The sequence below is a fragment of the Podarcis liolepis genome (genome assembly GCF_965112155.1).
Source record: "Podarcis liolepis genome assembly, chromosome: 5".
NCBI classification, from domain to species: domain Eukaryota; kingdom Metazoa; phylum Chordata; class Lepidosauria; order Squamata; family Lacertidae; genus Podarcis; species Podarcis liolepis.
Window position 1 is genome coordinate 27619607 of NC_139556.1, and position 22642 is coordinate 27642248.

At 41.7% G+C, this 22642-nt stretch overlaps 1 protein-coding gene and 1 long non-coding RNA gene across 8 annotated transcripts in view; one reads left to right on the forward strand and one right to left on the reverse strand.

Moving 5' to 3' along the window:
- Positions 1–22642, forward strand: part of GRID1 (glutamate ionotropic receptor delta type subunit 1) — a 716702-nt gene that overhangs the window by 689900 nt on the left and 4160 nt on the right. For 2 of the 6 annotated variants that reach the window (XM_083502465.1, XM_083502466.1), the window contains exons 14-17: positions 638–804; positions 4118–4358; positions 4608–4697; positions 14380–14415. In XM_083502465.1, the coding sequence (XP_083358591.1) occupies positions 638–804; positions 4118–4358; positions 4608–4697; positions 14380–14415 (534 nt within the window). Of the gene's footprint in view, positions 1–637; positions 805–4117; positions 4359–4602; positions 4698–14379; positions 14416–22642 lie in introns of those variants that run through there. The other 4 variants (XM_083502470.1, XM_083502469.1, XM_083502467.1 and 1 more) reach the window with 4 other exon arrangements.
- LOC310706679 lies at positions 811–12973 on the reverse strand. 2 transcript variants are annotated; one of them, XR_014526053.1, is made up of 5 exons: positions 12649–12973; positions 6320–6395; positions 4834–4922; positions 3102–3200; positions 811–1057 (listed from the first exon to the last, which is right to left on the reverse strand). It is a non-coding gene; the product is annotated as an uncharacterized lncRNA (long non-coding RNA). The 2 variants fall into 2 exon arrangements; XR_014526054.1 differs by having other exon boundaries at positions 4834–6395.

A 22642-nucleotide genomic window follows, 5' to 3' on the forward strand; every position in this document is an offset into this window, starting at 1 on the left:
TTACAGCTTTTTTTGGGGGGGGGGGAATTCATATACAGGTATGTTATCACTAAATGTTGCACATATAGTGAAAATAGAGGTGAATTTGAGAAGACCTGGGTCTGGCAAAATGTATTTGGTGATTTTAAAGCATTCTTAAAATGTATGTATGCCACTACTGTGGCCCGTGTTTCGTAAGCTCAAAAATGAAAAACGAATGAGGTCCCAACTAAAGAAGAATGACAACTTAAGCTGACAGAATATGCACAACTTGCAGACTTAACATATAGAATAAGAGAACAAGAAGAACATACATTTGGAGAAAAATGGAAAGCGTTTATTGAATATATGGGGGGGGAATTGTGTACATTTGAAAACGTTGGCAGCAGTAATATAAATTCAACAGTGTAAATAAGTTTTGATGGATGTAATAATGGAATACTGCATGGTTTAAAATGAACCATGGAAAGAGAAGGGAAGTCACTGGTATTTTAAGGGTGTTTAAATGAATACTCTAAATTGTAAAACAGAAAAATATATATATTAAAATGAGTTGAAAAGAATTCTCTGTTCAAAAACTAATAGCTTTTGAAAGAGAATGATAACATTCTATCAAAGTTAAAGACGTGTCTGAAAGTTTTGTTCCTTGTTTTTACAGGCAAAGAAAGGCAACTACGCATTCTTGTGGGATGTTGCAGTAGTGGAGTACGCGGCAATGACGGACGATGAGTGCTCCGTGACAGTCATTGGAAACAGCATCAGCAGCAAAGGATATGGGATAGCGCTCCAGCATGGAAGTCCATACAGGGATCTCTTCTCCCAAAGGTAATACAAAAGTGCTCGGTCTTGAACCCCTTCCCCAACATCAAGCCGAGTATCCCATTTGCTGGCATTTAGAGCCTTGGCTAATCAGCTGCTTCTGGGTGAATATCACTTGTAGCAATGCATTTCAGTTCAGTCGCTTCTTCAGGGTCGCAGCATGGCCCATCTGGTTCTCAATTCAGGTGAGTATGGGGGATGCAGGGACAGAGGGGCAATCCAGCCCTTTCTAAATTAGGACTAGTTCACAGGCGAAGAACTGTGCGAAAGTAGAAAATTATGGCTACAAATTAATGAAAACTGTCAAGTGGGGAATAATCAGTGAGAAATGTGTGGTTTATTACCGTATTTTTCGCCCTATAAGACGCACTTTTCCCCCTCCAAAAATGAAGGGGAAATGTGGGTGCGTCTTATGGGGCGAATGCAGGCTTTTACTGAAGCCTGGAGAGCGAGAGGGGTTGGTGCGCACCGACCCCTCTCGCTCTCCAGGCTTCAGGAGAGCCCCAGCGCCAGCCCCACAAGGTCGGGGGACAGAGGGAGGCGGAACGCCGCCATCCCGCTGTCTCCCGAAGTGGTTTGGAGGCTGACGGCGGAGAGAAGAGCGCTTCTCCCCACTGCCTGCCCCACCACTCCGGGTAGAGCAGGGAGACGCACTGATCGCAAGGCAGGCGGGGGGGAGAAGAGTGCTTCTCCCCGCTGCCTGCCCCCCCCACTCCGGGGAGAGCAGGGAGAGGCAGTGCGTCTCCCTGCTGTCCCCGGACTTGATCGCAAGGCGGGCGGCGGGGAGAAGAGCGCTTCTCCCCGCTGCCTGCCCCACAAGCGCCTGGGGGGGAAATAATTTTTTTTCTTTATTTCCCCCCAAAAAACTTGATGCGTCCTATGGGCCAGTGCGTCTTATGGGGCGAAAAATACGGTATTCTATGCTCAAAGGTAGGCAAATGAGAGGTGCTCCTAAGAGCCACTTTACCTTTTTCACAGCAACAAACCCAGGTTTGCTGCTCAACAGGAAGCTGCAGTCAACCCTCTCTCTCTAATGAGTATACCTGTATGATAATAAATTTCCTAGCACCTTTTTGCCACATTCATAATTCATGCTTCTTGCTCTGCTCTTTAGAATACCAGATGTATATTTTAAAAGCATAATGGTTTGGATCCAGATTTAGCCTTCTGCAAAAGGAGGCTTCGTCTACTAGCAGAAATAATAATTTCTTGACATTCTGTGAGATCTCCTCCAAAATAAGCTAACAGAGAACCAGAATTACCATTTCATTAGGGCAAGTCCTGAACAACATGTCACCTTCATAATCAATATGTGCAATAGTGACTGCATTAGGTTTAGTGTGTCTTGCTTTGGAAACAAAACGTGAGCATTCCTGGAAGTCTGAACTGACAATTTAGGTGGAAAAAAGGAAAGCGGAACAGGCGGTTACCTTGCTGAACACCACTAGCTTATATAATTTATCCTGGGAGTGTGGGATTGCATCACAGACACATGGGGATGTTTCCAGAAGTAGGAAAGGAAGCAGATGGCATATGTTACAGTTTTCACTCTGCAGAAATACTTCTATTCTTCTGTTCTGATATATGATGCTCTTATATTCACTCTGATCATGATAAGATCAGGTTCAAGATGGATCTCCCTAAACTATAATCAAGTAGCACTTGACTCATACCAGGGCAGTTTGCGGGGCTATGCAGGTCAGTCAGAGCTTTTGTCTGTTGGCATCCATCTGTCTCAAGTGTGCCATTGAGGGTAAAGTCAAATAACTGGAGAGTTACAGTGCCTGTTGTGGCTGTAGAGACCAATATGGTGGAGACATATTTTATTGTAGCTGGGGCAGATTTTGTACATCTTGTACAAAATGTGTACATGACCAAGCCTGGGTGAGTCAGAGCAGCCCGGTCTTGATTATCTGTGGATCGCCAGGATCTCAGGCAGGGCTGTTTGACATCTTCAACTATCTGCTAGTTTAGGATTGGCAGTGCTTCAATAGAAAATAAATTTCCCCCCACACACTTGAATTTCTGTTTCCCACAATCTCTTTGGAGGAGTACAAAGCTGTTGTCAACGACTGGTATGATCCTTAAACAGAAGCACTCCTGGAGATTTAATCATCAGAGCATCTGTATGAAGTTTGCAGTTTTTCCCTGTTGTGCCTAATTCAGGGGTTTTCATGCCTGTCAGTTGTCAAACAAAATGGGGCTATGCATATGTAAGGTCGTGCTCTCTTAAGTCTTGCTGTGCTGATACGCAGTACTACAGAAGCTGATTTGCAGGAAACCATGCCTAGCTCTACAGTTACCTGTTGGCTTTTGTCCGGGGGTCAAGGCTGCTTCCCATCCCAATTTTGCCAGTGTCCATTGTTTTCGGTGTCCACATCTCACCACCCCAGAGCGAAAATCTGGCAAGACAGGAATTTGGAAGGCATTGTTAATCTATCCAGTTCAGTGTATGATTTGGAGATCTTGGGACCTGGAACTATAACAAGGTCAATTTAATAAACCAATGGAAATGGATAGGCAGGACAACTAAGAAAGTATGCCTGTTCAGTCCTCTCATAGTGTGTAGGGGATTCACTAAATGGGGCCTGACAGGTTGGGGGATTCACTAAATGGGGCCTGACAGGTTGGGGGTTCTCTGTTGTACCTCTTCTTGCTATCAGATTTAATATCCTAAGGTCTCAAGGTCTCTTAGTCAAGCCTTTCTTCATGGGCTGTTTTGTTGAGTAAGAGAGTGGCCATCGCTGCCTATAATGGTTTGTAAAAAGGCCATTAGGACTTCTCCTGTAGTTGGAGACCTATTGCACTCCTACCCACAAGCACAGTGTTTGTGTGCTTCAAAAGCACAGCTTGACAGTGTTTGCTTCCTCTAACTGGTCACAGCTGGGGGTTGCTTTTCAACAGGGCGATGCTTCTGAACTCACAGATGAGGCTTCATTTGTACTAAGTAACGTTCTCAATATTATTTTTGACCATTATACATGGCACCAAGATAATGCTGAGGAAAGACTTGTCCCACAGTTTGCTGAACAGCAACAGCAGCACCATTTCCACCCCACAAGTACATCGGTGGATCCAACCCAATATATTGAGAGGCCCTTACTTATTCACAACTTTCTGAGTGTGTTGTTAATATTGATTCCTTCAAAACTTTACAGTGTTCATATCTCATTCATTGTGCAATTGGGTATACATTTTTTGGGTAGCACAAACCTTGCCGATTGTCAAGTTTATATTCTTCCAGTTGCAGATTTCCTCTGTGGAAGCTTTCCTTGTAGAAATATAATGCTTGTGGTTTTCCCTAAAATGATCTCTGCAGGATCTTAGAACTACAAGAAGCTGGATACTTGGATGTGTTCAAAGAGAAATGGTGGCCACGAATGGGACGCTGTGATCTGAACAGCCACACCAACGCACAGACGGATGGGAAGGCCCTGAAGCTTCACAGTTTTGCAGGGGTCTTCTGCATTTTGGCAGTGGGCCTGCTCCTGGCCTGTTTGGTGGCAGCCCTGGAGTTGTGGTGGAGCAGCAACCGTTGTCATCAAGAGACACCCAAAGAGGTCCATAACTTTTATTCTTATCACAATTAAGTGTAGAGAATGTAAAACTTACATCAAACTGAAGCTGTGGAAATCCAGTTCACTGGATTACGATTGCAGATAATTACATTTAAGCACAGGTTTCTTTCTTTTTAAAAAGTTATATCCTTTTTCCATATTTTTTTAAAAAATCCCTAATGTTTGTGTTTTATGGAAGGTACCAAAATGTCAGCTCTGGCAACTAAAGTCCTGTATTTATTTATAGAGCAGATACAGCCTGGGCAGCAGCAGCACTGCAAACATTCCCACATTGCCCCACCATTGTGCCTCAACCTTGCCATGGAGAGACCATCTTTAGGGGTAAGAGAGTAGCTCAGGCACCATGCCTTTGGCCCCCTCTGTTAAAACTGACAGACAAGGATGTTTAGGGCTGCCTTAAAAACACAGATTCAACACCTCCTGATTCTTGCAACAACAACAAAAATCCCATGTTTACCTCCTGGCCAAGCCTGCACCACATGTCACCTCCTCCTCGACCCCAAGGACTGCTTTTTGCCCTTCTGGTTTGGTGTTAAAATACTCGACCTGGAATATGGGAAGATTGAGAGCAAGTGTAAGGCTATTTACCTCCTCACTTGGGGCCCTCATCTGATCTTTTGGTTAAAGCAATAATGCAGTCACCAGGTGACATTAATCTTGAGTAACAAGCTAGATAGGTCAGGTGGAATCTAGTGACTTCAAACCATTTAATAGTTTAACTATATATTTTTTAACTTGGGTATATGCAACTCATGATTCACCATGCTGGCGACAGCTCAAATATAGTTGCGTATTGTGATCTCACAAGAACTAAACAACCCTTCCTGTCCCATGTTTTTGCAGTCCTAGGTAATCCACAAGAGCATGAGGTTTATTGAGCTTCTAGTAGGGTCTGTGTTCAGCTTGGTGAATGTTTTTTTTGGGGGGGAGGGTGCATATGAAAGCCACTGAACTGGTTGTTTGTGGAATGGGGGCTTGCGTAAGGCCCATCCATCCCAGGTGTCTTCTGCCACCATGGAGAGAGAAACTCATTCCAAGATGTGAAGTCTCTATGGTAGTTAGTTGCTGTTAACTGATAAAGCAGTCAGCGAGGGATTGCAGAGGATGATGTCAAAATACGGCAGCAAGGAACTTCAGTATGTTCCCCTGTGCTCTTATGTAACTCAGTTTTCTTTGTGGAGGAAAATATCCCTTTACAAAGGAAGTGTGGGAGCAGTGCATAACTAAGGCAAGCGCTTTTAGAGAAATATGTAATGCTGTTTTCCTTTGTGTGAACAGATGAATGAATCTTTATTCCACTCATTAATAACACAATAAATCATTCAGGCCCCATCACTGGTTGATGTGCCCCCCCCCCTCTTGTCTCTTTCTAAAAATAATACTCTTCAGAGCTAAATGAGCGGCTTTTAGTTAAGTATCTCTTATAGTCAGAATATGAAATTGCCTGTTATCAAAGGTTTTTCTTGCAAATATTTCAAAGCAATAATAATCAACCTGTCATAGCCATATCGTGCAAAGAGACAGCATCTGTTTGCATCTGTTTCAGTCTTTAACAACCTCACCTCTCTGTTGGGCTTTGAGACATTAAGGCACTTTAACCTTCTTTTCATCTTGAACAGATGCTTTGTACCAGAGGGTTATGACAGCAGCCACACCCCGACTGGGGAAGAACACAGGGCCTATCACTTTTAATTTTTATTTCTGAATAGCCAGAGTGTTGCACTAATTGACATGCCTACCACATACAAACTGATGGGAAGGCTTATATTCTATAATGCGACTTGTCATTAACATTCCACTTGTCTGGATTTCCTACTTGTTCATTCAATTTTGTCCTCCAAGTCTAACATGCTTCACATCCAAGTCAGAGAAATCATTTTGTATGTAAGTCCGCTGTGCATTCTTTTCAAAGGGAACTTTTTTTTGGTCAAAAAATAACTTACTTAATTTGCTCACGTAGCCAAGAGTATCATGAATCCATTTCTTATTCACGAAGAGATGATGTGTGGAGAAATCCATCTATGGGCAAAGACACATTATTAGTATGAGGGCTGAAACCTTTAGTTCGTTCAGTTAATAGTGAGTGAGCTAAAACTAAATTGAACTGAACACTTTAAAGTTCAGTCTTCTGCATGTTCATGGCAGTAGGGATGTTTGAGGAATTTGCTCTTTGTGGATTCCGATTCAAAGTAGCCTCTTAGACATACTGTAGATATTTTTTGAATTTTTCAGTTCTCCAAAATTGTGATGCAGTTCTAAGTTCAAAAGATACACCCAAATGTGTATTATATATATATATATATATATATATATAGTGTGCTTTAGGATTTAAAAAAGCCTATATAAATGCATACTATGAAGTAATAAAAAAACTATTTAGTGAGAAAATAGATTCAAAAATACCATTCAAATACAAGTTTTCATGCATTATTATTATTATTATTATTATTATTTAGAGGGAAAAAAAAAACCTCTGCAAATTAATGAAGAGGTGGGACATAACTTCTGAATAAACCCTTGTGAAACTGACTCATGAAATAAATGCTGATTTGCCCTGTCAGTGTTGCCCAACTTTCAGGGCACAACTAGACATGATGTGGAAGAAATATATAAACCAACTGTGTCCCAGAGGTTGTTTTTTTTTATCTGAATGCGGTGGGACAAGGTCTCATACAGAGCTGTGGAAAATGTGGCAGTAACATCTCTCTCCGACAGCATTTTCCTGCCTGAAATTTCCCCCTGTGGCTGCTGTTTGTCCTGTAGGGAGAAACCTACAGTGCAATTTTAATCAGGACAAGAGAATTAGAAGTAGGGGACAGATTAAGTTGTTTTGTCCCCCAGAATCATAGCCCCTGTTCTATTAACTTTTTAAAAAATGGGTCATGGGTTTCCTGCATCAAATCTACTTTCCCTATATTTGGGCAAGTAAATCCATTGAAGAAAGTAGGAACCGTTTCTGAGAAAACTTTGATAGGATTAGGATGTTAGTTGATGGTGTGGTGGTGGTGGGGAGGCAGCTGGGGTTAATGAGAACAATGTTTAATTGATACATTTATAAGTTAAACGTTTAGACCTTTTGTTCTAGAATGCCACTTGAAAGAGAGAGAGAGAGAGAAATGTATTAAGGACTGTCTTTCTTTCTAAGGTTCACTCACTTCACTATCTCAAAATGGCACCTATAATGAATTAGCTGTTGGTGATACATGCACACTTGTATAAATTGAATCCGTTATTGGTTGAAATGCAAAATATTACTTATAATCAGTGGACGGATGACCATTTAAAATGCATGCTTTCTACCCTGCATTTCTCACCACTTCGAACATGGCGGGTTCTTGGAGCAAAAGGCAATTGATGATTTAGTTCATTCAAATAGGGCCTATTTTACACCTTGCCAAACTGCCAGGTACATTTTTCTGAAAGGTTTGTCCAAAGTGTATTTCACACAACAGCCTTCCTCCGAAGCTGCTGGAATATAACCTCCATGGTCCACAGCCAGAATAGTCAAGGATAATGGGGATAGTCCAACAACAACTGAAAACCTAAGACTGGAGAAAGCTGCCATACCATGTGTAAACAATGCACAACTTTTTCAAAAAGTACATGTGGATGCACATGTATTTCAATTCATTGTCTGAAACCGGTTTCAGACATTTTGAGCTGGCAATACATACGTGGCCCATCACAGTGCATTTCACTCCTGCCTGTGCTGTGCTGGCGGCAGCCAGGGAGCCGCGATGTATTGCCAGCTTGCCCATCTGCCTGTCTGCATGTTTGCCTTTGCCCAAGCAAGTTAGGTGGGCTGCCTCTTTCCTCCCGGTCAGTCACAGGAAGAATGAGGCAGCCCACCCGGCTTGCAGGCAGGCAGATGAGAAAAAACCCTCTCAGACTCCCTCTTCTGAGGCCGGGACTGGGCTGTGGAGGGAGCGAGTCACGAGGAACTCCTTCGACTGAGCAAGCAGAAAGCTTCCTTCCCTTCCTCCTGGTCGCTTCTCCCTCCCTCCCCAGCCCAGCCACTTTTTCAGATGTTTTCAGTGTTTGAGCATTGTGATATATCACAATGTTGAAAACCAGATACCATCCAGCCCTAGTCCTCAGAAGTGGTTTTTATGTTACAAGATATACCTGGAGTAGCTCTACTATTTTTGTAATATGCAAAGGGATTTTGAGAGGCACTTCCTTTCAGCCGTAATATCAAAGAGTGCCACTATTAAAAATAATATAATGAAAAGTCCTTCCTATACAAAGTTCTTACAATGCAACACAGCGGTCATATTATTTCCCCAAGCACACGTAATAAAAACTATGCCCCAAAGTTGTAGCCAAATACAAAAACGAATGGTTAAATAGAGGTCAGCTTCTTTTTATATCAAGGCATTCTAACTCTCCATTCATTTGGGAAAGGGGCTTTTTCGCCATTCTTTGCTGTTTCTCATTGTTGGGATTCTTTCTTTGTCTGCTTCTTGCACAGAATTCCAATGGGCTTCTGATATTGTCCAGCTTCACTAATGCTTTGGAATGCAGTTTTGCTAATAGGACTGTCTCTTGGAATTGCCAGAGCCTAGTCATTGCTTGCTAAATGCTCTCTAACATTGCAAAATGCTAACCACCCATTTCTAAGATGTGCTTTGCCAGCAAGTAGGCACTTGGCATAGCCCACGCTTACCGGCCACTGTAGCAGTGCAGAATTTCAGTCAACTATGCCCTGCAAGCATTGCAGGGATCTTACAGCCAGGATTTTAAGGCAAACCAACCGTGGAAGATTTGATTGAAACATTTCGGGGGAATTTCCTCCTGGGGAGTATATTTTTAACCTAAGTTCAGTAGGAGGCGATACTTTAAGAAATGAAAAATGGATTAATAACTTCAGGTAGATCACAGAAACAGACAACTCCTCTCTAAGGTAGTATCTAGGCAGAGGAATCCACTTTGATGCTGATCATGGCATGACTTGCAAGCTCTTCACTGCCTTGGCTACTTTTAGGTCTGAAATGGGGAATGTGTGACCTTCTGGATTTTGTGGATTCCCGCTTCTGTCAGTACCAGGTAACAAGGCTCATGATCAGAGATGATGGGAGTTGTAGTTCAACAATACCTGGAGAGTGACAGATTCCCCATCATTTAGGTCATTGTTCCATGCTGTGAGAATATGGATGGTGCTTGCCAGGGCTTTTTCAGCTGGAACTCAGTTCCGGCACCTCTCAGGTGTGCGTCATTGCCATTGTAAGAGAACAAGGGAGGCATTCATGGTGAGTTCCGGTGCCTCTTTCTAGAAAAATAAATGTGCTTACATTTATGAAGTTCCTAGATACCTTACAGCTCCCTACTATCAGTTTGTTATTGAGTTTTTGCCTGATAGTGATAAAAAATAATGCGCACTGAACCGTCTAAACCTGTCCTAATTAATAATCTAATTTACATCATAATTTTATAGCAGTTCCTAGGGAGTCCCAGAAATTACTATCAACGAGAGAGGCCCTCGGGCACATTCCAAGCCATCAATAAATCCTATTTTGCAATCTGTTGCGGCCATCAGTTAAAACAGGGTTTTTATTTAATCATATTGGGAAGGTAAGATTTAAAGGAGGACAGGTTCCCAGTACCTTTATCAGTTGTGTGGAAAAGGGACTTTCAACAAGGCCACCTTTAAATACTGTACTGAATTCAGCTTTGCTAAGTATCTTTCCCCACTCCCTAACCTTCATTTTGCTGTGTAGCAAAAACAGCTGTCTGTTAGGTCAGCTGCTATTAGCAGCTAAAAGCAACTTGTGTTTGCCTAACTGCTCCTTATCAGACCATGTGAAAAACATTCTACTAGAATGTCTTATGCCTCTTAGCGGCATTCAAAGGGCCAATAGTGAGATTAGCACTGCAGGAGCTAAAATAGTGGCATTTTGTTATTGTCAGTGCCTTCACTCATCTTCCTGCGAACCAATAATTTTTTGAAATCAGTGCACAAGGCTCTAGTGTGCAAAGCTTTTGAACTAGAGATGACCTGTTCCTACAGGTTTGCCTCTGGCACTGTAGGAGTGTCAACCATTTTTTTTTTTACCTTTTTCTTTTTACAAGCCTAACCAGGTTTACATGTTTTATGCCTTATTGTGATCTCTAATGCCACAACCATCATTTATTGGTATTTTTCATGAATATTTCAAACTACCTAGAGCTCTTTTGTTCTAGTAAGTGGTATATAATGTTTGATGTATCAACTAAAAAAAACCTCCCCCTTTCAGTGTATTTAGCTTGAATAATACCATAGCTGTTAATGATGGGTGTATTCTAACCTACCTCAAAACATTTGCATCCTAAAAACTCCTGCTGTCTTAGAGTCAAGCTTCACAAGTGACAGTCCCATGTAATATATCCAATGATGGACAGTATCACTTCAAACTGTGTGTGTGAAATGTTTGAATGATCCCTCTTTTTGAACAAAAAAACTGTCTGCATATTTAAAGCTAGTATGCAAGGGAGGAGGACAGGCTACAAGTATCTCTCAAACATGCTGATTTTGTATTTGCAAGAAATATTTCACGTATGAGCATTCAGTTATTTGATCTTTCTCCTGTATGGGAGGTGTGAATTGCTCTCACGCTTTGTTTTATTCACTGAAATATTTGCTAGCATCTCTGCAGCCTGGGCTCACCGAGTGGTGCACAGCATAAAAACGAAAATACAATAAATACAGTGAATTTGATCACCCAGCAAATTGCACTACAAATTAGCATAAAATCACAAAAACTAAAGAAAAGGCTAGGGAAAATTATTCACCTGGCACTGAAGAGAAGACTCGATATTGGTGCCTGGTGTACGCTACATGTAATGTGCTCCTCAATAAATAGACTAAGTTGGAAATGCTGTTCTCCATGCAATCTAAAGTAGTAGAGTCCAGCAAGGGATACATTGCATGGGATTTCCGATTATGTAGATTAGCTGCCAGAAGGAGGAACATTCCTTAGGGACTGAACAAAATAACACCACAGGTTCTGCATAATGGTAGCCATTGTGTACCACCTGGATCCATTGTACTTAGGCATGTATCACCTCCATTTTTTCCCCATTTTTTAAAAAAAGCATAACTGGGGCATTCATGCACTTTCAGAGTAGAAAATTAGCTGAACTGTTTTGGGAACTGGGTCCTTCCTCCTACTTAAAAATGAAGACACTGAAGACAGGCACTATGGTGCTCTCCAGATGTTGTGGACTCCCATCACCACTTTGGCCATGCTGGCTGGAGCTGATTGGAAATGTCTTTCTCAACATCTGCCAGACAACAGGTTGACTACTCTCAACACAGACTATCACAGGCGTAGGCAAACTTGGCCCTCCAGATGTTTTGGGACTACAACTCCCATCATCCCTAGCTAACAGGACCAGTGGTCAGGGATGATGGGAGTTGTAGTCCCAAAACATCTGGAGGGCCGAGTTTGCCTATGCCTGCACTATTATCTCTCTTTTTTTTTGCCATTTCATCACTGTCTTCTCCCCCCAACCCACCCTGTTGCTGGCTGTTTTTCTTTTTACTGTTTTATTTGTTTTTTTCAACTTGTGTTCCCTATTCCATGTGAAGAAAAATACAAGATTTTAAATATATATATATATAATTCCCCTTCATTGTATGTTTATATTTTACATTGCTTTTTAAATTATTATTTTTATGTATTTCAATCTGTGTACTTTTTTGCTAAAATTTCTCATATAAATAATCATCTGTATGTATCACTGCATTGTACTTTAATTTTCTAAGATGAAATAAACTTTTGGGAGCAGGAAATAATAATAAAAAATGTCACTGGCAGTACTGGGGAGTAGAACAGTAGCACACTAGCTACTACACAAGGCCAATTCATATGTGCATCCTCTTGGTTTTTCATTGCTTACAGTCCACTCCTGTCTACAGACTGTCTACTCAGAAGTAAGTACTCCAGAGTTCAGTGGGGACTCAGAGTACAATGGGGCTTGGTATGAAAAGAAATGTGTTCACTAGGATAAATTCACACCAAAATGCTGGTGAATTTTTGCAAGGAAATTCATAAATTGTGGCTGAAATCTAGAAAGCAGAATTTAAGATTTGGGGGGGGGGATGAGAAACTGGGAGAACTAGCAGGTCCTACCTTAATTGCAGCCTTAATTGTGGTTAGATGACTGAGAGTTTGAATTTATCACTGATTCCATCGGAAAGTAATGTGTTTGAGGCTCTGTAAAATGGTCACACGCACTGGAAGCAAGCTATCACTTGTTAAACAATGGCCTGTATTCACTCATACTTACTTACTAAGACAGATTTCCACCCAAACAAGCTACCCGCCATTGAAGCCTTAAGGAATCAGAAATGGCCACACTTCAGAAAGTCCCTGGTGGCGGAATGTGGAATCTCCTGTAGATTCCAGAGTGTAGCTAGAGAAGAATGGAAGTCATTCTACTCTTCTCCAACACTTTTCAGAGAAATATCAACTTATCATTAGCCCTTTACTACCATCTGAATGGACTTCCAAAACTACCATGCAAATAGAACTTGAAGAGCTGTTGAAAACCTGGCCATTTGACAGACAGTTTTTTGTGATAGGTGGTTGGATAATTCTCAGACATAGAATTTTAAGTCAAGGTACTGAACTGTTTAGAAATCTGGACTACTCTAATCTACCAGCATCTCTGTACCAGGGGGAGAGTGAGGAATAAGGGGAGAGGAAGATGTACGTGTGCCCACTGCAACATGTAACCGGCAGTAGAGAAGGAATGTTATATAGCTATAACGTATGGCCTGTATTAATATGAAAGATAAGCGCAAGAAGCCTTGGGTTCCATGGAAGCTATACAAGGATTTCTCAGAAAAGAAGTTGACTTTCCAATACACGAGACAAGGAGGGCAAGCCATAAGGCCACTGAATGGCCCAGCCATGTTATGAAATATGACGTTATGAAATACAATGAGTTAAGCTCTGTACCAGGCTTAACTTGTACAGAGAAAATTATACCAAAATAAAATCCTGTTCCAAGCGAATGGGACAGAGCTGCCGGTCATCCAAACACCTGTCAACATGCACACAATTTGAAATACTTTCCTACCTTGGCCTCAGTGGTTACTGTGAGCCTGCCTCCGCCACCAAATAAATAAATATATAAAGCACTCCTAAAATGTAGCACTAATTGAGATTACCTAATTTATTGGTGAAAATTGTATACTTCCTTTCTTTTCCAATATACAATTCTTTTTCGGTATCCAAAATGGTGAAGAAAATAGCATTTTAGAGTATGAAGTACACCAAAATTAAAAACGAAAACCTCCAACAGAATCAGACAAATTAACCTAGACCATGCCAGTCACTTTCAGTAGTTTGGGTACATTTTTAGTGTGTCATTTGTGTCACAAATAGGAAATATCTGAATTAGCTGATTGAAGGCAAACTCGTGACTGAGCGCACAACTCCGCCAAAAAAATCAGAAGTGGGAGGCAACCAGTTCATGCCACTACTAATTCCAGGCCAGGTCACACGGAAAAACATACCTTGATTTGTTTGAATGGTTTTACTCATATTCCAGATGATATGTACTATCATTTTATTCATACTTACTTGGAAGCAAATTTATCCAGTGGGACTTATTTCCAAGTAAGAGTACATTGAAATGCAATGCAGGTATAGCTGAAATAAATCAAAACCTGCTTTGAAATGACAATTTCATGTCATGTGGCATGTCAGTGATGGGTGTGATTGATCAGCAATGAAAAAATACCAAGGGTAACACATTAATCTGAGAAAAATTAGAAAGTATTTCTTCCACTCCCACCAAAACCCCAACACACTTTGGGGTGTGTCTGGCCTATGCTGAAGGGATGGGGGGAAGAGTTCAAATAAAAGATGCAGACATTTTGCTTACTATCATCAGTGTTGCATGACATGGGTATGCCGATATCTGTCATCACTATGTGTACATTTCTTAGAAGCCACACTATTTGATCATTTTCCCCTCCCTCTTCTTCTTCTCTGTGTTTTTTTGCCCCTTGGAGATTGCCCATGAGGTGAGGCTGGGTCACAGAACCAGGGTGAGCATTTATAAAATCACGTATATATTTTTTTAAAAAAATAAAAATAAAATCTATGCTTGCAGTTACTCCCTGAAACCTCCAACCTTTCCACCCTCCCTGCCTCTTTTGTTGCCTGTAGTGAATGCACATCTCAACTGCACAAAGCACACATTTCCTCAGCCTACAATGCTGTCATTTCCAAACAATTTCATTTTCATACCTCTTGGCATGAAAATAAAAAACCCTCATGTGATGTCACATTTTCCTTAATTTTTTGCTGCTTTTTATCTGTATTGCTCTGAGTCAGTATCAGACCCTTGATGCATTGGGCCAGTACTGTCCATGCTAACTGCTTTGTCCAGGCATAGATGCCCTTCCCAAACAGTGCAACTGAGTTCCTTATAACTAGATGTGCCAGGGACCAAACCTGAGACCCTCTGCATGCCATGCATGTGATCGCCTACTGAGCTATAATCCATTCCTTAGCCTTACAAAACCGACTACTATATATGTATAGACACACATTCATTGCTGCTACTTGAGATCTCCCTCAATCCAACTCTAATTCAAGGGTGTGCAGGACCACAGGAACTCCTCAAGGGAATGGGCTATCTGAAACCTGGCTTGGAGTGCCCATTCATGACTGTTTTGAAATTCCAGCTGCTTAGCTAATGCGAAAATACCTTAAGTATATTGGAGTACAAATCATTTTCCTCATGTTAGAGAAAAAAGCAATCATGTCTTTGATTATGTCTGTAATTCCTGATGATTCAGTCTGTCAATCCAGGTTTCTTTCTTGTGGGAAAGTAACCCAATGAAACATGGACTCGGTGAGCCCCAATGATGTATTTCCCCCCCATAAATTCAAAGCATGAAAATGTTTTTCCTCTGTAATTTGAAGAATTCAACAGAAGCCTATAGAGTTGCATTAACACTAGTGAAATGTATCAACAGGTTCAACATGCTGTTTGGTTGCCATTGGAGTTTGGTTAGAATGAAATTCAAAGCAAATCTGAAAGTCCTTCCTCAAGTGAGGAATTCCAAGGGAATTTAAGCCCAACAAATTTCATCTATGGGATGAGGGTAGTTTCATACATCCCTAATTTTAGCTCTTTCACCTGGCTGTTGGGAAGTAATTAACATGCCAGGTTCTCAGAACCCAGATATTTTGGCATGAGGAACACATATTTGGAGGTCCGTAAGGTTTCAGCAGGCTATCAGATGCATTTTTTGTCACAGCAGCTAGAAAACAACCTTTGCTGAAAACAATGTTGACTCACACCGGGAAATGTTGTCAATTATGCCAACAAGGCCTCATTTTTAAAATTTGTTTTGCTTAAAAGCCTCACTATCGATCTTAGTTAGGCACGGTATAGAGAAAACAGAAAGAGAAGCTGTCTGTATCTCATAATACTACAGCTCAAGGGCATGAGACACAACTGACTAGGGCTGAATGCAGGACAGACAAAATAAAGTAGTACTTCACACAGCACATAATTAATGCATGGAATTGATCGCCACTAGCCTAGATGGAGGTTGTCTATTTATTATTTATTTTTAAACAAATCTACTTTGTCTATTTCGCCAAAGGAGCTCCAGACAACTAGAATAGTTCAAAACAAAACAAAACACAGCAAAATAAAATTTATCAAAGGTTAGAAGACATTATAGTTATATGGAAACCTCATGTTCTGAGATAGCTGCTGGCTTCTAGTTGCTGGGGAGCAACAATATGAGAGAGCTTCAAGCCATGTTTGTGGGTCCTCTGGAGGAATAGGAACATAGGAAGCTGCACTGATCCATCTAGCTGAGCACTGTCTAAGCTGCCCGGTAAGCTTGTAGAGAGGCAAGCTTGCATACATGAGTCTTTCTCAGCCATGCCTGGAGATACCGAGTACCGAACCTTTGATTTTGCATGCCACACACTGCCTGTAGCACTGAGTTATAGCCCTTCCTTATCTGGCGCTATACAGCGGACAACAGGATGCTATGCTTGATGTACCTTTGCTCTGATTCAGGAGGGATCGGCATACGTTCTTTCATTTTGCACATGGTTACTCAACAGTATCACCCCCCAAGAAAACAAGCAATGGCTACTTGGTAGTGCTATTGCCTTTTACTGCTCTCATCTTGTTTGAAGATCAGCAGACATTAAGAAATCTGTTTCAAGCGACCAACACCAAAGCATCAGGGTGCTGCTGAGTATTTTCTCAGAATTTCAGACTCGCCAGCACTCTGATGCTTCCCAGAAACACGAGACCACGTGAGCAAAGGCAAAATAACATCCTTTCTTTCAGTTCTGCTTTTTAAGTACAAAAACATATTTAATATTATTTGCTTGCAAAAGGGATTGCACCCAGTGAAATTATCTGAAATTATCTTGTGGTCAACAGTTGCATTTGGTTTACCTTGTAGGGAGGTACTAGTCATTGTGTGGGGGGGGGGGGAGAGAGAGAGGGAATGAGAAAAGGGAATTGGCCTATCTGAATGCTTTCTATATGACTATTAAGAATGTGCTTCTGTGAGAACAGTATGCTGAATTAGCTGTGCCACTAGCATGACCCAGGCTCCTTTTATAGTCTTATGAGATCAAATCAGATCTGTTAAAAGTGAGGCCCTGTTTTCTTCCTATGCACTATAATGAGGAATCTAAAAACTGTGATGACATATCCTCTCCTCCTCACAGAGGGAAGGTGTTGTGAGTGGGAGCCGGTCCCATGTCAGCAGTGGGGTGTAGTCGGCCCCCTGTGTCACTGTCCTGGCTGCCACGCCCTGCCCAGCGGGCCAGCCAATAGGGCTGGTTTGTGGGCGGGGTCGAGCCACATTCAAGTGTATGCGGCAGCTTCGTGGCTTCACTCTGTTGTCTGTCTTGTGTCTTATTTATCCTAAGCAGGTGGAGGGTCCTCGACTCACAATTCCCCTTTTCATAGAAGTGGGTGAATTTTTTGGTCATTGTAGCCCCCCCCCCAAGTGGATTATGCATGCCAAATTAAAAGAAGATACACTGGGGGGGGGCGTTGTGCAGGGCACCTTTAAATTTTGATTTTTTTTAAAAAAAAGGCTTTTAATTTTCTGCCAGAATGGGAGAAGACTGCCAAATTGATTGATGCAATGGTTCTTTCATAAGAGCAGACATAAATGTTAGGGTTGTGACAATATGACTTATTGGGGGCAGGGGTGGGGGAAAAGAACACTGATCTCTAGGAAAGACTGACGTGTAGAACATCTCACTCATATCTCACAAAGACCCTGTTACCCAAAGGTTCATTGATTGTGGGATTCTCCTCCACCACCCATGACTTTCTTGGGCTGAGAAATCTGTCCACTGTCTTGCATTGGAGAATGCATAGATCACTGTGAAAAGCTAACAGTTTAAAATCCCCCCCCCCAATCCTTGTGATTGGGAATGTCTTGGGGAAATCATTCACTGTGAATAAAACCTATACCTATGTGTCAAAATGAAATATTCTCCCAACTCACCTCTCGGGATGAAGGATAAATTGGAAGGCAAAACTACATAAATCACACTTCCTGAAACAATGCACAGCGGTACCTCGGGTTACAAACTTAATTCGTTCCAGAAGTCCGTTCTTAACCCGAAACTGTTCTTACCCTTTTGCTAATGGGGCCTCCCGCTGTGCTGCCAGCACATGATTTCCATTCTCATCCTGGGGCAAAGTTCGCAACCCGGAGCAACTACTTCCGGGTTAGTGGAGTTTGTAACCCGAGGTACCACTGTATTGTACCAAAATACAGCCATCCTTTGATATTTGCACTTTTCTGAATTTTGCAATACAGTTCTGCATGTTAATGAAAACAATGTACAAAGTCGCAGGGCATTAGGTGAAATCTTGCAACATGTGTTAGGCAAACTTCCCTACCAAAAACATGTGCATTTGAAGAAGAAAAATTCACACCAAAATGTTGAACAAAATAGCTATTAGGCAGGTGGGTTAATATTTGTTGTAAGCTGGCATATTATTCACCCATAAAACTCTTTCCCCATTTTGGCTATTCCTCCTTTCTTAATTTTACTTTCTATCATCATTTCTTTCAAACTCAGACGTTTTGTCTTGCTACCTTAGCTTGGACTAACCTAGTTGCCTGTTCCAACTTTCTTTACATTTATACTCTACTTTCCAACAAACTAATGGTTGTGGTTTGAGGATCGCTACTACCCATCCAATTATTACCTTGTCAATTGTTCTTTTCTTCTCCAAGCTATACTAATTTACTCTGAAAATAGCTTGCCTTGCACTGGCTTCTGAAGCAGAGTATGTTAATGTTAATAACCTTCTTTAGATACTTACATTTTAAAACGTTTAGTCTCACAGTGGCTCTGGAAGAAGAAGGAGGCTAAAATCTAACCACTTGTGAACTGTTGGGTCTGCCATTAACACGGAGTAAATGATAGCATGGGCCTAGATGATATTTACAGTTAAATGCAAGAGTATCAATACAACTTGGCTCAGCTCCCTCTGGTCCCCACCCCCCATCAGTTCAAAGGCTGTTCTACCACCTTTTTGATATGGAGTGACAACTGTCTGGTTCCATCTTGATTCAAGCAGAGTCTATCCCTCTTGTCCAGGCCTGGCTTGTCTCAAAATATTCCCCAGTGCCTAACAAATCCAACCCCTCCTCCTGACACCAATGTCTGATTCACACATGGAGGCTACTCGGCTAAAGCTGTCTGGCTGTCTCTGCAAATGGAATTGGTAGCATTCATGATAAAGCTATCATGGAGGTCCTGACTTCCAACAGCCTGCCTAGCAACTTCAATTTTGCTTCCAGGACCCCACTGGTTAGATTTATATTTGTAGAATCATAGACTTGGAAGGGACCCCAATGGCCATTTGGTCTAACACCCTGCAGTTCAAGAATCACAGCTAAACCCCCCTGCCAAATGGCCATCCAGCCTCTGTTTAAAAACCTCAAATTAAAGAGAGCCCACTACCTTCTGAGACAGTCCATTCCACTCTCAACTGCCCACTACCATCAGAAAGTTCTTCCTAATGTTTTCTCAGAATATCTTTCCTTGTAATTTGAATCCATCGGTTCATGTCCTCTGGAGGAGCACAAAGATAGCTTGCTCCATCTTCCTTGTGACAGCCCTTCAGATATTTGCAGATGGTGATAATATCACCTCTTAGTATTCACTTGTCCACCCTAAGCTAAAAGTCTAATATATCAAATAGTTAAATAAATAAATGGATGCATACTACTACTACTAATTTATTATTTATACCCTGCCCATCTGGCTGGGTTTCCCCAGCCACTCTGGGCGGCTTCCAATCGAGTGTTAAAAACAATACAGCATTAAATATTAAAAACTTCCCTAAACAGGGCTGCCTTCAGATGTCTTTTAAAGATATGAAAGCTGCTTATTTCCTTCACATCTGAAAGGAGGGCGTTCCACAGGGCGGGCGCAACTACCGAGAAGGCCCTCTGCCTGGTTCCCTGTAACCTCACTTCTCACAATGAGGGAACCACCAGAAGGCCCTCGGCACTGTATCTCAGTGTCCGAGCTGAATGATGGGGGTGGAGACGCTCCTTCAGGTATACAGGACCGAGGCCCTTTAGGGCTTTAATGTTCAGCACCAACACTTTGAATTGTGCTCGGAAACGTACTGGGAGCCAGTGTAGGTTTTTCAAGACCGGTGTTATGTGGTCCCAGTGGCCACTCCCAGTCACCAGTCTGCCGCATTCTGGATTCATTGCAGTTTCCAGGTCATCTTCAAAGGTAGCCCCACGCAGAGCGCATTGCAGTAGTTCAAGTGGGAGATAATTAGAGCATGCACCACTATGGCAAGGCAGTCCACAGGCATATACCGTCTCATCATTTGTCTGCTTAACTTGCCCTGATTTGTCAGCTGGAGGGTCCCTGTAGTTTCTGGAACAGGTTTGGTCACTTCCTAACATAGAAGAGATCTGGAATATAGCTCCAGTCTGATTTAATAAGTGCCAGTAATTGCCAAACTAAGCCTAGCAAAACTGCATTCTGAATGCAGTCAGCAAATTTTATGTAGGATTAAGTGATGTTTGACGAGGTCAGTTGACAGTGCTAAATTAATGTACACCACTGAGTCTTGTTTTCCACATGTATCTATGTTCAGTGATTACACCTTGCTAAGTATTGAAAACCTTGACTAATGAGGGTGTAAATTAATGTATATTAAAAGCCAACTGTTTATTCAGCTATTTAGCTTAACAGTGCATAGCGGCTACTTTAAAATCACAACAAAATACATGTGTTACTCCCATTTCTTCCCTTTGGCAGGCGATAATAACTAAACCTCTGCCATTCAAATTCTGACAGAATGAATTGGAATTATGGCCTTGCAAATGGACTAGACAAATTGGAAAGTATTAACAGAGGGAGTGAATGCAGAATTATTAAAATAATTATTCCCTTATGGGTTATATACATTATAAGTGTGGGGTGCCTTTGGTCAGGTTTCAAGCAGCCACGTTCTTGGAAACATGACTGACATCCTCAATTTTTAAACTAGAAGTACAATTCTTCATGTCACATGGATTACCATCATACGAAGTGATTATATGCACACTGTGGTAAGATACCACTTGGCCAATAGTCATTTATGTTCACCTTCAATGTGAGATTTTTGGAACAAGACATTGGCTTGCTTCCAGTTGTGAAACTGCTTCTGCTTACGAAAGTCAGGATAGCCACCGCATATTACAGTCCTTGACATCATATCTCAGTCTGTTCCAGAGAGTCTCCCAACTCTCAGTTGCAGCTTTTGGGGATCAGAGAACTGTAGAGTTGGAAGGGACCCCATGGTCATCTAGTCCAACCCCCTGCAATGCAGGAATCCTGCCCACAGCCGTCCCTGGGTGGGCTTGAACCACCAACCTTCTGACCCATTGTGCCATGGGAGATGGGAGGCTTTGAGTGGATAGGGGGATCAGCCAAAACTAAGTTCCCCAGCTTTTAAAAGTGGGTGTACTAAGGCAAATAAATCATTTAATCCAATCCCTTGTTTTTCACTTCATATTAAATTCAAGACAGTGCCATTATAGTGAACGGTAGGTATATATTCTAGTTTCTATTCAATTAGCTGTTTAGAAAAAGACTTCCTAGCATAGATGTCAATGTTGGTGTTTCTCACAACTCTTGTTTGTTGTAGATAAATGTAATTGGCTCACGGCTCAAAATACGTTTGATGTACTGTCAAGGGAAGAATCTTTTTGAAAGATGCACACAGTTATTCATTAAGGAAGCTGGCTTTGCAGGCCATATCTGTTGATAAGTTTCTCTTATTTACCTGCAACTGCTTCAAAGCTTAGATGACGCTAAAGGGGTAGCATGATTTTCACTACTCTATCCTTCTTTACTCCCGTAATGTCTCTGGGCACAGAGATGGTTCATAGCACAATTGCTTCTTGTGCCACTACTGACTTTCCACGAGGCCAGAAAGACTTCATATTGGGAGTACCCAGATCATTATCTTGTCCCGTGTTGTTTCCTATCTACAGACATTAATGGGCTGGAACAATGGGAAACTCTGTGGTGGGCCATGAAAACATTATATTGTACATAGTTGAAGCTATTAATGTTAGCGCAACTATTTGCCCTCTAGCTTCCTGAACATTTGTTAATCAGCTGAGCAATATCTGACAGGAAGAAATGTCCCTCCAGCTTGCACTGGCTCTGCTAAGTTGTGGGTGAACATATCAGACGACACAGCGATTCTTCAAACAGCTCTTGTTTATTCACAGGCCAGAACAGAACTGAACTGAAGGGTTCAGCCAGCCTGCTTATATAGAACTCCACTAGAATGCAACAGTAACCATTTTCTGTAACTATCCAATCACTGAATGTCACTTTCAATCCCTTATTTGCATATGTGGACCTGAGTGAAAACTATCTACAGTATCCCCCTGCTGGCCCAGGGTGAGAACTTCAGTACATAACAGGCTCTTGGCTTGTATGACTTTCATATAAAGCAGGGTGATTTGGATAGTGCATGGGGCAAGTGCCTGGGTATCTGGTGAGGGTTGTGGCATACACTATTACTTGCATTCACAGTAGGCTTTATTACTTTTTTCTGATGCTGAATTTATAGTCATAATCCATATCCAAACATTTAACAAATGTTTGTGCTGCTCCTCTCCTTCGCCACCTCCAATACCCAGTGTTTTCTTTCTGTATCAACTTCTGAGACTTTTGTCCATGACAGGCCATGTCTTGCATAGGTTACAGTTAAGTTCATATTTGCTTGTC